This window comes from Vigna radiata, unplaced genomic scaffold, assembly GCF_000741045.1.
Source record: "Vigna radiata var. radiata cultivar VC1973A unplaced genomic scaffold, Vradiata_ver6 scaffold_133, whole genome shotgun sequence".
Lineage (NCBI taxonomy): Eukaryota > Viridiplantae > Streptophyta > Magnoliopsida > Fabales > Fabaceae > Vigna > Vigna radiata.
In genome coordinates, this window is record NW_014543257.1 from 293,632 (window position 1) to 309,898 (window position 16,267).

Here is a 16,267-nt window from a genome sequence, read left to right on the forward strand (position 1 = left end):
GCATATCAGTAACCAGTCAAATAGATATCCCAAGCATAGGAGGTACATGAAGTAATAATGAGTAAAAAAATAAATGGAGAAAAATCAAGTAACATAAACTGCATTAATCAACAACTTACTAATAAAGCGTGTGATAGACAAAAAAAACAAACAGGATCAAATTGTAACATTAACTAGAGACTATATTTAAGAGTAATTGATAGAGCTTGTATTCTCCTCTTTTAGGTTTTCGTATTTATAGTTGTTTGAGACATAACAGATATAACGAATGCAAGGGAAAAGGAAAGAATTCTAGGAGATGCTCCTAGGAACTAGGTCTAGTACAAAGCATGCTCTTAGCAACTAGGTCAGACACAAAGCATACGTAACTAACAATAAATCCTATAGAAGATTATTTATTTTAACTCTCCCCCTCAAGCTGGAGCATACTGATAGATGACCAAACATTACGAGAGAACTCCAAGACAGATTCTTGGATGTTTATTAAGAAACCAAACAGCATTGTTCTACCAATATGGTAAGAACAGGAACAACCATGTACAGTTTTCAAGGTCTTTCGAGAGATGTCTCTCCTAACTTTTCCTTTTACAAAATACTCCCAAAATTGCCTGCTCGCCTCCTAATAAGACTATTTATAATAGTCTGTTACAGTTATGTAATTACAACTGTACTAACTACCTTCTTTTTTCCTTCTTTTGTAAAGTGTATCAAACCTATCACATACAAATTGTATGTACCATGCTTGGAACAAATGAATTCAATATGAGGACCTCTTAAGAATTTTGTTACTACATCTGTAAGTTGATCATTTGATCTAACAAACTCTGCAAATTTCTTTAGATAACAACTTTTCTCGAAAAAGTTGACAATCTATTTCAATGTGTTTAGTTCTCTCATGAAACACTAGATTGGAAGCAATGTAGAGAGCATCTTAATTATCACAATACATCCTCATAAGTTGAATGTCACAAAAGACAGAGTGATATGCCACATTACTTTCAACCCAAAGGATTGAACAATGTGGCTAAACTTTCCAAACCAAGCACAAGAGATTGCTTGAGATCATAGAAAGAGCAATGCAGCTTACAAACCAAAATAGACTCCTCCTAAGCAACAAACCCAAATGGTTGTTCCATGTAGACCTATTCTAGATCACCATGCCAAAATGCATTTTTAATATCTATATTATGAAAGGGTCAGTGCAACGAAAAGTCTAACAATAGTCATTTTGGTCACGGGAGAAAAAGTATCATTGTGGTCAAGACCATAGATTTATGTATATCCTTTTGCTAACAATCGAGCTTTGAGGTGATCAACTTCATTAGAACCAACTTTTATGAAATGGTTCCAAGGACAACCAACCGTCTTCTTTCCATATGGAAGAGGAACTAATTTTCACATACAATTTTGTTCAAGGGCTTGCATTTGAACAACCATGACTTGTTGTCATCCAAGATGATCAAGTGTCTCCTTTACATTTTAGGAATGGTATAGAAGATATAGAGAATAAAAGAATAATAAAAAGGAGACAAACGATGATAACATGGAAAATTATAAATAGGATAAGGGTTGCAAGTAGAGAGAATACCTTTGAGAATGACAATAGGCCAACTAGAATCCTCATTATCAAGAGTTAGTGTGAGAAGATGATGGCGAGGGACTTGATGAAGATGATTCGTCATGTGGTATTTGACTAAACATTTGAATTAGAGGTGATGGTTTAGGAGAACTAGGTTGATGGGAGGAATTTTGAGTATTGGAAGAAAATGGAATAATGTTTGGACGTGTATAGATGGAGGGTTCAACAAAAGGCATAAGTAAGACCTATTGGATAGAGTTTACATCTTGTGTACATGAAGGGAAGAATAGAGTTTCTTCAAAAAAGGTGACACTTGTAGACATGTAATTTTTTTAGTGCTAGTGAGATAACTTCGATATCCTTTCAGATGAGAATATTAGAAGAAGCCACATTTGATAGCCCGGGTTGAGAGTTTTTCCAAACCTAGAGACATATCATGAACAAAGAGAAGAAAAATATTCTTTGGCATTATCACTCCTTAAGATCTAGATTACTTGGCCAAATTGGCTTTTGATTTCACTAAGGAAAGACTCAAAAATATTCAGCAATTCAGACCTATCTTTCATTTAGTAAACCGAAGTATAACGAGAATACTCACTAATGAAAGTGACAAAGTAATGAAACCAAAAGGATGTGACATGACTAAGACCCCAAATGTCATAATGAATTATAGAAAAGATAGTGTTGCACCTTGTTTCACTTCATTTTGGAAAAGAAGACCGAACATGTTTTCCTAATTGACATGATTCACATTTAAAGGATTGAAGTTTGCTAAGTTCAGGAATCATCATTTAATTTTGATAAATTTGGATGACCTAAGCTATCATGCAAAAGCTTAGGAGATTCTTATTGACATAATTCACATTCTAAGGCTTGAAATTTGCTAACTTCATAAATCATCATTTTTAATTTTGATAAATTTGGATTATCTAAGCAATCATGCAAAAGCATAGGAGATTGGGAAGCTAAACAAGACATCAATGATTTAGTACCAAGATAATAGAGTCCTCCAGATTCATGTCCTTCACTAATCAATTGTCCTGTACCATGCTCACTTTTAACAAAGGAATTGGCATAAAGGTTATGCAACAATTCAAAGATTTGACCAACTTGAAGAGTTAGAGAAGCTGAAAATTATTTTTCACTTAATAAATCTTATACAACTTACTACTGTATTTATAGGAGACAGTAGTTCTAAAAAGTAAAAGAGCGGAAAATTCCTAACAAAACCCTAACATAAATATTAATAATAATAAAGACATTATATTTCAACAGTTGACTTAAGAAAATTAGATTAAAAGGACAATTAAGGAACATGTTTTAGGTTTAAGGAGGGAGAAAGGACGATTTGACCAATTCCCTGAGCACTAACATTGTATCCATTGGCTAAAGTAATGACATGAGGATTTTTAGGATGAAAAATAGAGAAAAATAATGAAGCATTACTAGAAATATGATCAGAGACGCCTGAATCAATTATCCATGAACTTTAACATTCCAAGTTTGAGAAATGCAAGCTTTAACCTAAGATGGTGCTTGGCAGGGAGACTTTAACCTCAGATAATCCTAATATTCTTCACTAGAGAACTTTGGCTTAGAAACTCCAGTCATGGAAATATTGGCTGCCTTATCAAGAAAACCATGCAAGAGTAACAATTTCTTTGTGTATGACCAGTTCTTTTACAATATGTGCATTGCAAACGTCCTCCTCCATTGCCATGACCTCCTTTTTTATAAGTAGTATTAAGTAGAGACAGAGATACGGTCCAAAAATGCAACAGGAAAACCTAGGGTTTCAAGAGAGAGAAACCTAGGGTTTTAAGTGAGAGAAACTGTGATTAACACTAGAAGATACCAAATGCTTTCAAAACGAAGAATAGAAGGTAGAAACCGGCTAAGGAATCTCTAGCGGGTGAGACCGTGGCAGTCCAGGAAGACTCTGACCACCCCAGAAGGCAGAATGTCTGACACACACACTCAATGATGACAAGAAGAAGTTGTGCTCGTGGTGGAGCACAGACTAGCTCTGAGACCGGCAGGGTTGGTTGTCACTCAAGGAAACAATCCAACTTCGATGGACCCTGGGGAAAACTATGATGGTGGCCAGCAGCAGATGGTGGCAAATGGCAGCCCACAATGATGGACAGTGGACAGCAGCAAAATAACGTTGGAGAAGACTAAGACCAACAGGGTGGTATCAACCCGCTCTGTTAACAAGTTAAGCTAAATAAAAGAGATTTTATTTCAGAGTAATTGAGAGAACTTGTATTCTCTCTTAGGTTTCCATATTTATAGTAGTTTGAGGTATAACAGATATAATGAATGAGAGTGAAAGGAAGAGAATTCTAGAAGATGTTCTTAGGAACTAGATCTAGCATAAAACATGCTCCTAGGAACTAGGTCCAGCACAAAACACACCACCTAACAATAAATCCTATTAAAGATGATTTATTCTATAACATGATTGAAGAATAAACAGAAAGACACAATGAAGTTAATACTAAAGTGTTTTTTTTATTTTAAAAGTCCTCAAATGTATGCAATACAAAGTGCATGAAAGACAACCACGTAAAAGGCTTACCCCAACAACCAATTTAAGCGTTTGATAACAGAATTGACGCAGTGCATCTTGCTGATCAGAAGGAATCTCGTCTCCTAAAATATCATCATTTGTCATTCGTGTGTCTGTCTCATGGTTCTCCTGAGAGAACAAAGAAATATCAAAGTTTAAAGCAAACTAAATAACCAAATCCAATAGTTCTACGTGAATATTGTTGACGGTGTGTAAAGAAACAAATGACATAACCTGAAATCCAGCCCATAATTATTCTGCATTCATTAATTCTACAATATAATTGGAATTAGATATTTTATTATAGACAGCTAGGGATAAATCTCAATTACAATCACCCAGGGAAGAACTTCAGGGATCTATCCCATCCAGTCCATAGACCAAATAGCTAACTCAATAACTTGCACTCACCCCAATCTTGGCTTCTACCCCAAGAATTCTAATATTCAGAGAATTAGAGAAGATGATAAAATGTGATTTTGTTATTATTAATTTGAGTTTCTCTGAACTCAGATCAATATTTATATTGTACTGCTACATGCAAAAGAATCTTACAACAGAAGAAACAGCTGGAATGTACTAGTACTGGTGACCTGTTAACAATTAATACAACACAACAGACAAAAGGATCTAAACCATAAAACTACATGTCATCAATATACTCAGTCCCGCACACGCTCAGGGTCAAAAGGTGTGAGGAGCTGAGAACCCTGAGTTTGTCCCTGAGTAGACAGAACTGAGCCTTAGCCAGAGGTTGGTGAGACAGCTTCTTTTACAGCACTAAACTATAGAGACAGGAAAAAGTAACCATAAAACTATGTCATCTACATACTCAATCACTAACTGTTTCCTATATTCATACCCTCCTTGCCACATAGAGAAGGCTGTTATAACCCAGACTCCTCTTATGTCCCATATTCATATTTCCCAGAAGATCTATCAATAACAAAAGAAACAGAGTATTGAATATTAAGAATTAATTATGGACTTCCATTTTGATATGATAAAAAATCAGTGAGTTGCATGCTCAGCTATTGTATATTTTATATGTATGAAAGAGAGAAGTGTACATTACAAGGAAAAGGTATACCCTATAACACTTAGGCTAGGTACATACATCCACAAAACAGCTTTATGAAAGCTGTACAATACAGTAGCGATCATAATTTTAACACAAACCAAGGTTATCAAATCATGAATCGCCAAGCTAATTTTATGATCATGAATCATAATTTATATCAAATTATAGTATTCAGACACAACGAAAAATCACATTAAATGTATCAGTTTAGATATTGTTCATCAATTTAAACAATTTCAATTTAAATTTGAAATAGATCTATACATACCAAAAGTCTGACAAAATTAAATTATTAGTTATATTGCACTTTGTGAAGCCTTTAATTTAGAAAAATGGAAGCAAAGCAATTAAACAGCTCGATAGCATCAAAACTCTTTCTGTGAATTATCCATACCTGCAAATCAGGACCTGGTACTCCGTCATCATCATCATCTGGAACAGCTTCACCATTGAGATCAAATTCTGAAGACCTCTTCCACTCAGGAGTGGGAGGACAAACTACCATTTCAGGCTTTTTCTCATGATAAAATGTGTACAATGCATCAATATAATCAGGCTTGTAGATTCCAGGAGGACGAGCTTCAGAAAATGTTTTTATTGCCTACAAAATGGACAAATCAAGAATATTTATTAACTTAAGCAGCATTTTGAACAGAGAGAGTATGGGGAGGGAGGAGGAAAACCACATTTAAGGTAACACCTCGATAACTGACCTGAGTAACAGACATAGACATGGCACGCATTAGATAGTGAATGATCATGTACCCTGTACGATTATGCCCATGTGTACAATGAACAAGTATATAGGTCTTTTGTTTTTGACGGAACATAAATTGTGTAACCTGGAAATGTAAATAATCGCATTGTTAAAATCACTAGAGATGAAGAGATGGATAACTTCCACTGGTTACATGCAATATTTAAAAGAATTTCTCTTATAGAAAAGAGACTGGGTAGTTTTCTTTCATTGATGTTTTCCTTGATATCTGTTCTTTGTTACCTTTTTTTTCTCTTAGGAGGACCTCTTATCCTCTGAACTCATTTAATGTGTTTTCTAGTTTCATAGTGAATGTCTTCTATAAAAAAGGAAGAAAGCAAAATATTGCTCCCCAATGACATAGGAGAAAGTATAAAACTTTTCCTCAAAAAGGACAATGCATTCTCAGATTTGTATGTAAGTTTCAGAAGAGCTCTAGTACCAGGTAGAGAAAAGAGAAGCACAAGGCAAAACATAGTTTATCAAATAAATAAACAATTGCAAAGGTGAGATGATATTTGAATTCAGTGATACATCAAACAAAAATAGAAGTTCAAGTTATACAAAGATTCTACAGAAGAACTTCTTACAAAACTTTATTTAAAGGAAAGATGATATTCATATACATGCTAATATTCATATACATGCTAAATAGTTTTGGAAGTATATTTTCGGAGCATATTGCAGAGATAATAAAGATGTTCCTATTTCCTAGAGCTACAACAACTAAACTACATTCCAAATCAATCCAAAGAAAAAAAAAAAGGCTAAAAGTACTCTATTAAATAATTATGGAATAGAACAAAATATGATATGGAAAGAACAAGACCTCATAGACGAACTGGTTCACAGCTAAATTATCAGGTACAGAATCACGCCCCTTGCATTGAATCTAAACCACAATAATGACCTTCAAATGTAAGCACAAGAATGATGCACCACAGTTTCAAAGACAAAATTATCAAATCTTGAGATGGTGACACGGCATACCTTAACATGCTTGATGCCCTCTTTTTTTAAATCAGACACAGGATAGTATCGAGAGGTATTTGTCAAATCAATCACCAGGCCAAGCTGCAAAAAACCATGAGAACAAAATGGGAAAATAAACAGTAAACTTTATGCATGAAATAGAACATTAATTCTCTAAATTGTTTTGATAAAGACAATAAGCAGAGATTGCAGTTGGTAAACAAAAAGATATCAAAATTGAAGAGAATTCAGTGACATAAAAGAACAAAAAACAGAGAAACAAAAATCTAAATGAAGTGTTATATTTTTTTGAAAAAATTCTACTTACTTTTCTCCCTAAAACTCTCTGTTGATGTATCACTTGCTTAAATGAATATCTTTTACCAGGAAGAATGGAATCACGGAAAGATTCACCAAGTGGAACCTTGGAAGGTATCATGCCATAAATTTCCTGGCCAAATGAAGGACAATCCAACCACCCTGCATGTAAAGAATAAGTCTTTCATGTACATGTAAAACAATTGTAATTTGGGACTGAAGCAAATAAAATTGTGTCCATTGCGTTTTATAAATAAAAAAATGTTCTGAATTGGACCATTCAATCCAAAGCCCACCATATAAACAAAAACTTATAATTAACTATTTGGCCAAATTTATTCCCCATTAATGTTTATAAAACTGAATACAGAGTGCTACTAAGGGCAGATTATGTCTTCCAACCAAAAATCGCCACACAGATACATCATTGGAGCATATGACCAAAGAATAATATATCATGGCAGATTAAAAATATAATGTATATATATAAAAGAATAATCAAGTTTTACTATCTACAAATCATCCTATTTCCTTTATATGGTAAGTATTGAATGCATTTTATATTTTCAACAAATCAATCACATCACTGTCTCATTTAAGACATTCTTTATTAGGAGGATTATTAGCATTGCACATATATTAATAATATAAAAAAAATTACAAAGCAAAAGAAAAATACATAAAACTAGCAACAACAAGAAGTTTTAGATTTCAAATAACAATAAAATGATATCAAAACACCAAGTTGAAGACTTCAAATAATGACAAAACGATCGGCAGCCATGGTGGTTGGGTGGAACAGTCAGAGAGTGGTGCTGGCTTTGGTCACAAACTCATTGTTGCTGATTGCGGTGCAGGTCATATCAGTATCGGTGCTTGTGCAGTGCTGGTGCATTTTGTAGGAGCAGGTGCAATATGTTGTCTCATAAATCAAACACTTTGTTTTATTTTATTAGGGTGTGATGATCAAATGTACTCTTTATTAAAGGGTAACGAGTTGGGTTTTGGTTGGTGACCCAACCTCTTTTCTCTTTCATGGTTTTCGAAATGTTTAGGGCCAATATTCAGATTGGGTCACCCAACCCAAACATTTTCTTTGCCCTTTTACGCAGGTCAGGTCACATGACCAAGCTCCTTTCCTCTTGCATTTTCAGAAGGCACTCCACCACAGCCATTGCAGACACCATCAACACCCCCTGACCACCATAGCCCACAACAAAGAACCTGCCACACCACCATCATAATAAAATGGCAGTCTGTGGCATTTCTCCACCACCACTTTCTGCCATAGCAGCATTATAGCCTCTTTAGTCAACACTTACCATCAATGATAACCCACAGAAAAAAAATGTCATAAGGATAAAACATATTAAGAAATGTCAAAATTTAGCATCAGTAGTTACCAAATGCAAGGCACCAAGTGCTGCATGAAAAGAAACTCTTACCTGGAGGAAGCTTGCTTTTATCATACGATTTAAGGTTCTTAGAGGGAAATAGCTGATCATATCCTGGTGACTGTGACACCTGTACAGGTCTGTCATCTGGTCGTTCTCTCTTCAACCGTCTCTTTCTTTCTTCACGCTCCTAAAAGCAAGCAGTAATAAAGGAATTGAGTGAATGAAAAGACAGGCAAAAAAAACCAGCTAAAAAATCTTACTATTCAAAAACCCTAATGAAGCAGCAGAAAATACGCAAGATTTATGATTGGTTTCTCAAAGAATTACTGTTCAGGAATTCATCCTGTTCTAATTAAAAATTAACATAGCACACAACATCTATTTTTGGGGTTGCGGTCTTCTATTTAAGATTTTTAAAAGTATTTATCAAATTCTTTTTTCCCAAGTTATATTACTTTTCTCTGAGCAACTATATAAAAGTTGTTTTCTATACAACTTTTGCATGATTGCTTGGTCATCCACATTTGCCAAAATTAAAACAAAATAGTTCCTTCACTTAGCAAACTTCAAGTCCTAGAGTGAATTGTGTCAATTAGAGAAACGTGTTAGATCTTTTTTCTAAGCGAAATGAACCAAGATGTAACTCTATTTTGTCATTCATTTTCACATTTGGGGGCCAAGCAACGTCACATCTCTTGGGTTTAAATATTGTGTTGTTAGTAGGATATTAAGTATACTAATAGAAGTTGTTAGAAGGTTATAGAGATCTCTTTGTAATCATTACGTCAGGATTAGAATTCTCTATGTATAGAGGATGATGTATTTTATCAAATCGATCAATTGAATAAGAATCTTCTTTCTTTCACATTAATCATTTCACGTTGATATCAGCGGTCTTGATTTTGGGACTCCTGCTTCCGCATTTCTTCATTACGATTTGGATTGCATAAGTGCACCCATTCAAGTCTTAGTACACTGCTGTGGCTAATCTCATAAGCCATCATCATCTGCCATTTGCCAGAGTCGCACTACTGCCAAACTACCTCTAGAGCTTTTGCTGGAGCTGTCACCAGCAGAGTTGTCACTGGAATTGTCATTGTAGAGTCACTGCTGCTGCCTTCGCAGCTGTTGTTGCCACTACCGTCGCCAGAGCTTTCAGTATTACTTTTCTATTTCGTTTAGGAAGGAGATAAGCAATCTTTATTATTTATTTTAGCATGGTAACTCCATTAAGAAAACTTAATCTTCCACACTTGCCTTATGACAACCGTCTTAATGGTCATAATTATCTCCAATGGGTGCAATTTACCAAATGCACCTTAAAGGGCATGACTACTGTTAGAATGAAATCAGCTGTTACAGATTTCTAGAGAATCATAATAGTATTAGAAGACAAATGACTACCTCTTGTCTACAATCTTGCACTACCTTTGACTCCTTTCAAATTTGGCTTCTCCACCGTCATCTAGGACTTCATACTTTTTTGTTTCTAAAATCTATGCTCCCTTCCTTATTTTCTAAAGAGTTTTCTTAATCATTTAAATGTGATGTATGTCAAATTGCAAAGCACCATTGTGCCACGTATCCTCTAAGTAATATAAAGAGTGTTCATCCTTTTGATTTGGTTCATTTTGACATTAGGGGCCTGCATCAAACACTAGTATATCTAGTGTTAAATGGTTTGTCACATTTATAAATGATTGTAGCCATGTTACATGGATTTTTCTCATGAAAGAAAAATTTGAAGCTTTTACCTTATTTGTCAAATTCTTCATATATAATCAATTAAACACTTACGTTATGATAATGGGAGGGAATATGCAAATCATGACAGTCTAAATAACTTTCCAAGAATGGGGTTGTTCATGAATTCACATGTGTGGACACACCAAAAAAAAATGGCATTCATGAAAGAAAAACAAGCATCTTCTTGAGATAACATAGACACTTCTTTTCCAAATGTATGTCCCTAAATCTTATTGGGGCAAATTTGTCCTCGTTGCTACTTGTTTTATTAAACGTTTACCCTCACATGTTCTAGATAGTCTGAGTCCCATTGAGTCATGTCTTCTTTCTTTCCATCTGTTCATTTTCTATCAAACCTTCATAGTTCGCTGCTTGGATGTATTGTGTTGTCTATATCCATAGTCAGTACCATGGAAAGTTAGATTCTAGAGTTGTTAAATGCATATTCACAAGTTATGCATCTAATAAAAATTTTGGATATTGTTGTTATCATCCTCTGAGTCGAAAGTTTTTTACTTCCACGGATGTTACTTCTGATGAAACTAAATATGTTTACATGCATCCTCAACTTCAAGGGAGAGTTGATTTAGAGCTGAGTCTTTTGAATCTCCTAAGTCATATTTTGTCCCTTTCATTCAGGAACCGTCTCTTGACACATCTCATATGGACTTTTGAACAACTTTATAAAGGTTTGGTGTGTACCTATATGTATTCAAGGTCCAAGGGGTGAACTCTATTCTATTTCCTCTCCTCTCTCTTTGTACTTTAGTTGCAAGATACTGTTGAGATTAAAAACAGACAAATATATTTCTAAAGGGCTTAATGGACCCTCTTAATGTTCTATTATTTATATAGATAAAGAGTTGATACAATAGGAAGATGGAAGGTCAAGGAACTGTCCTAGACTGCTAGGTACAATGATTATAAATAACCCTACACACTACTCTCTACTTTAGTCTTACTGACTACCCTAACATAGGTAGACTTAGTAATTATTCTACCATTAAGATACACATAGCACACACACTAACCAATAATTCTAACACTCCCCCTCAAGCTGGAGCATACAAATTGTATGAACCAAGCTTGAAATAGATAAACTCGATTTTGAACTAGATGATTTTTCTTCAAGAGTGTGAGGCAGCGTGTTATCACATGTCAACGAACAACTAATAGCAGCATGTGAAACTTCAACTTCAAAAGTGGATGACAGAGAGCAGTGGTGGACAATGACAATCTTCAAGGACAAAATCCCTCATCAAGTAAGGATGGGGCCTACGGTGGTTAAATGCGACAAAACTACAGGGACTGCCATCTTTGAGACTGATGGGTGATGGGGCTTGAAGTAGCTGAAAGCTACAAATCTACAGGGACTACCATACTTATGTGGCTTGAACTGCCATACTTGGCTTGCAGTGTATTGGAAAACATAAATGACAAACTGCAAGGACTGAATCCCCATCTCTGAGATGGATGGGTTATGGGGCCTGTAGTGGCTGAAAGTTACAAACTACAGAGACTACCATACTCGGCTTGCAGTGTCTTGGAAACATACTCCCCCTCACTGTGAACAGTGGAAACAGTGAAATTGTTGATTGGGATTGGAAGCAACACAGTTGCTAAAGATCAACACGCATAAATGACTTTGACCAAAGAGATTTCCACTAAAAGTGGATGACATCCTGCAGCAACAAACAACATCAAACTGCAGGGACGAGAACCGATCCGTACGAGGGTTTGGACAAATCTGAAACTCAACTTCGAAAGATTCAATTCAGCGGGCGGTCTCAAATAACAACTCCACATGAGCTCAAATAACAACTCCACATGAGCTGCTACAACACGGCATCTGCGGTGCAAAGAGCCTTTCACGTGACAAAAACCAAAACACCGAAGATTGGATATATTTCTAAAGGGCTTAATGGACCCTCTTCATGTTCTATTATTTATATAGATAAAGAATTGATACAATAGGGAGATGGAAGGTCAAGGAATTGTCCTAGACTGCTAGGTACAATGATTATAGATAACCCTACACACTACTCTCTACTTTAGTCTTAGTGACTACCCTAACATAGGTAGACTTAGTAATTATTCTACCATTAAGGTACACACAGCTCACACACAACTCACACACACTAACCAATAATTCTAACACGAATATCTATAAATATGAATATGAATCCAAAGAGTGATCTAAGTTAAGATATCTCAAATTCCCTTTCTCCTGTTATTTTTCGAGAGCCTATTAAGCACATTATTGGTTTGGCTTAGTTATACCCCCAAAAGAATCAGCTTAATACTTATTTTTAAACAAAAACTTCAATTCACACACAAATGCTGTCAATATGAGAAGAAATATGAACATAGATGACACAAAATTCTTACTATTCAAAGCCTAAATTTGCTTGACTCGTTTACTCTGCATTAGAGCACATTTGGCAGTAAAATTAAAATTAATCCAAATTCGTTTAGTCATTAATCATAGGTCTTCTTTATTGCAAGTAGGTAGATATCAAAATGAAGTATTTAATCCAAATACCACCATCACCTCACTAAAATAACCAGCCAGAAATAGGCTCAACAACTAACAAACTAATACTATCAAGTCAATATCAAATATTAAAAAATGAATTCGTTCTCCTACATATGCACAACTGCATGGATTCACATGAACATATGATTTTTTTTTTTCTAAATGGTGGAATGCTTGGTTGCAATTGCTGATGCTGCTGCAATACTGGCATAGTGCCTTAGATACTGTTTGGCCTGAATTTTCAGAACTCAAAAGTTACTTTTAAGTTGAACTTACAAAAGAGAGTAATGTTGTTTAGTAACTATAACTATTTAAACTTGAAAATTAGCTTTTAAGAAAAAAGAAGTAGAAGCTGAAGTCAATCTATATGACAATTTCATATAGTATGCAATGAAGGTGAAAACAGAAAGAGATTTATAAATTAACCAGGCCAGACTGCAACCCCATAAGATGTTACGGTAGCTGTTCAGCATTAATATTAAAATCATACCAGAAAAACGAAAGGGATCAAAACATGATGCAAATAATATTGCATGGAGTATATAAAACATCCACCTATCCGCCAATCAACAAGAATTAAATATTCATATCAGGAAACATCAATTTATACACCAAAGTAAAGAAAATATAGGATGCTCTACACAGGCTGCTCATAAAAGATTAGTTCAAGCATCACGATATCAACAGTAAAATTAAAATTGAAATTAAAAATAGTGAGGGGCATCATCATGCATGTTGCAAGCTCATAAATAACAATCAAACCTGATGAAACAACGTAATGAAAAATCATAAACAGTTTATCCCATAATACGAGGAAGTACCATCACAGTAGTCCTTGTCCATGGCACCACATAGCCAACAAACTAGGTCACTGTCATGGTACAGAAAAGGTATCAAAAAGGACAAAAATTTATATACGAAGGATACCCGGCGTGCTATATCGGCTCCAGTTTCTGGACGCTCTTCGGGTGCATGAATCTCTTCAACATGTATCTTCTCTTCAAAAATATCTTCATCTTCCTCTGGAAGCGGCGAGGCATTCAAGTCCATTGCAACAATCATCAAGCATCAAGTAACAACATTCGTCCGCCACGGTATAATTCAATGCCCCCACAACCTTGTGTGTCAGTAATTGCAGCAATCCTGCACCATTCAAAAACAGCAAACCCATCAACCAGCTAGCCACAATTACTACAACTCAACACTTTACGACCTTACTGCTCTTAACAAAAATGCAAAATGCCTTCAATTACGAAATGCTAAAGCAATCACGAAAAACAACAAAACTAATAAAATAACGCAAAATCAAGGTTCTCGCAATAGACCCCAATTACAAAACAAATTTTCACAAATTAAAAAGCGAATTTCCCACCTTGTTTCGCGTTACCTCACGTCTCCCAACTCTGAGGAGCACACGTCAGCAGAATCAAAACTCTCATACACATCAAAATCCACCCAGGCGTAGAATTTAACAGAAGTGAAGACGCAGAAGAGTCGAAATTCACAAACCTGAGCAAGCAATCCACGAGAAACGCGGAGAATCAAAACTCGGTCGATCACCACCGTTAAGCAATTCGCGCAAAAACGGAACCCTACAATCCTGGTGAGCTAAGAGAGCGAGAGTGAGAGTTCGCCTCGAAACCCTAGAGAGAGAAAGTAGAGGTGGAGAGAGAAGAGGTTTGTTTGTTAGAGTTAGATAGAGAGAGAAAGTGAAGTTTGTTTGTTGCTTTGTGTTTTAATTATCGAATAAGAAGAACGGAGGCAGGGAGAGAGAAAGAGCGCTTAGCACTTAGCAGGAAGAGGTCGCAGAGGAAGAAATTCGCGATTTTCAACTATGTCTCCAAATAATAAATAGGATAATACAACATTTTAATATCTAGTTTAAAGGATGAATCCAAAATTACTTCAAAAATAATAATAATAATTATAAATATTAATATATATCAACATATATATAGTATTCAAATATTATCAAACTATTATTATCCTAATAAATAATTAAGTTATTTTTTTTCGACTTTTAAATTCTTAAAAGAAAATTTTCGTTTTATTTTTTATATCTCTTTTTTTTTATTTTTCCACGGCATTACCATCTATCACTATCAAATATAAAGATGTGACGGTCATATTATATTATTAATTATTACATTTAGATGTTATTTTAATTTTAGTTTGTTCCATATTATATAATGATAATGATTAGAAATTTAGAGTAATAATTAATGTAATTTAAGTTTCAAAAAACCTTTTGTACACGGTATTAAGTTTATAATTAAGAAGGTTTATGTTATTTTAACTTTTGTGCACATGTACATAGTTAAAAATTTAATTAAGAAAAATGAATATTTATATTAAAACTGTAATAAACTTTATACATATGAAATAATTATAAATTTTTTTATTAATTTTTATCCTTTTATAATTATATAATAGAAATAGCTGTAACTTTTTATCAAAAGTACAATGAAATATGTATACTAAAAAACATTTTAATTTTTACTTTAAAAATGGTTCTTATAACTACACATTAAAAAATACTTTCAATTTTGATGTCCAGTATTTTTCATAATAAAAATTAAAAAAATGGTTAATGAGTATAAATAAATATATAAAGAATGAATGAGGTACAAAAGATTAATTATAGTGACATTTGCAATGTGAAACCAAGTAAAAGATATAAAGTGGTACATTGATTTTAATTAATTATACCTAAAAGATTTTTTATATTTAAGCATAATTTAATGGATAAGACTTTTTTATTTTGGGTATGAGATTACATTTGTATATGGACATCGAGAATAGTTTCCTTTAGTTCATATGAATTGAAATTTGAATTCAAAACCCACCATGGCTACACCCATCGCCACTGGTTCATCTTGGTTCAACATCATTGGCTCAACTTTGTGCTTCATAGTTCAGCGTAGGTCAGTCTTTGATTCCAGTTGAGCATGACATACATTGGCTGGGTCAAAAGCCCTGAATTGCAAAGTCAGCCGGTTCTTCTACAAAAATCACAAACTAAAATAAGAGTTAAAATCACAAGGAAAAAGCCTATCTAAAAAAATAATAATTAGCGCTTTATTTCTATTTAAATTTTCCTAAAGAAAAAACATGGATTTTATTCTAAACATATTTAAGAACACAATTTTAACAACAATTTTTATAAAACTCCAATTTTACACCTAAAACTGAAGTCTATTTTAATTCTATGAAATTGCAAATTAAACGAAACTAAAAACAATTTTATTAAAAAAAATAAACAAAAATAAAGTGCTAACAAGGGATAAGTCAATAATTACAATGGTAGAG

The 16,267-nt window shown here is 34.2% G+C and overlaps 1 protein-coding gene across 2 annotated transcripts in view; it reads right to left on the bottom strand.

Moving 5' to 3' along the window:
• Positions 1 to 14,787, bottom strand: part of LOC106753467 (mRNA-capping enzyme) — a 32,763-nt gene extending 17,976 nt beyond the window's left edge. The window contains exons 1-10 of one of the 2 annotated variants that reach the window (XM_014635279.2): positions 14,468 to 14,787; positions 14,331 to 14,361; positions 13,886 to 14,101; positions 8,725 to 8,863; positions 7,290 to 7,441; positions 6,980 to 7,063; positions 6,819 to 6,881; positions 5,946 to 6,074; positions 5,627 to 5,833; positions 4,161 to 4,280 (exon numbers count right to left, since the gene is read on the bottom strand). In XM_014635279.2, the coding sequence (XP_014490765.1) occupies positions 4,161 to 4,280; positions 5,627 to 5,833; positions 5,946 to 6,074; positions 6,819 to 6,881; positions 6,980 to 7,063; positions 7,290 to 7,441; positions 8,725 to 8,863; positions 13,886 to 14,020 (1,029 nt within the window). In that variant the 5' untranslated portion in view covers positions 14,021 to 14,101; positions 14,331 to 14,361; positions 14,468 to 14,787. The remainder of the gene's footprint in view (positions 1 to 4,160; positions 4,281 to 5,626; positions 5,834 to 5,945; positions 6,075 to 6,818; positions 6,882 to 6,979; positions 7,064 to 7,289; positions 7,442 to 8,724; positions 8,864 to 13,885; positions 14,102 to 14,330; positions 14,362 to 14,467) is intronic. The other variant, XM_014635280.2, reaches the window with a different exon arrangement.
• Between the last annotated feature and the right edge of the window lie 1,480 nt (positions 14,788 to 16,267).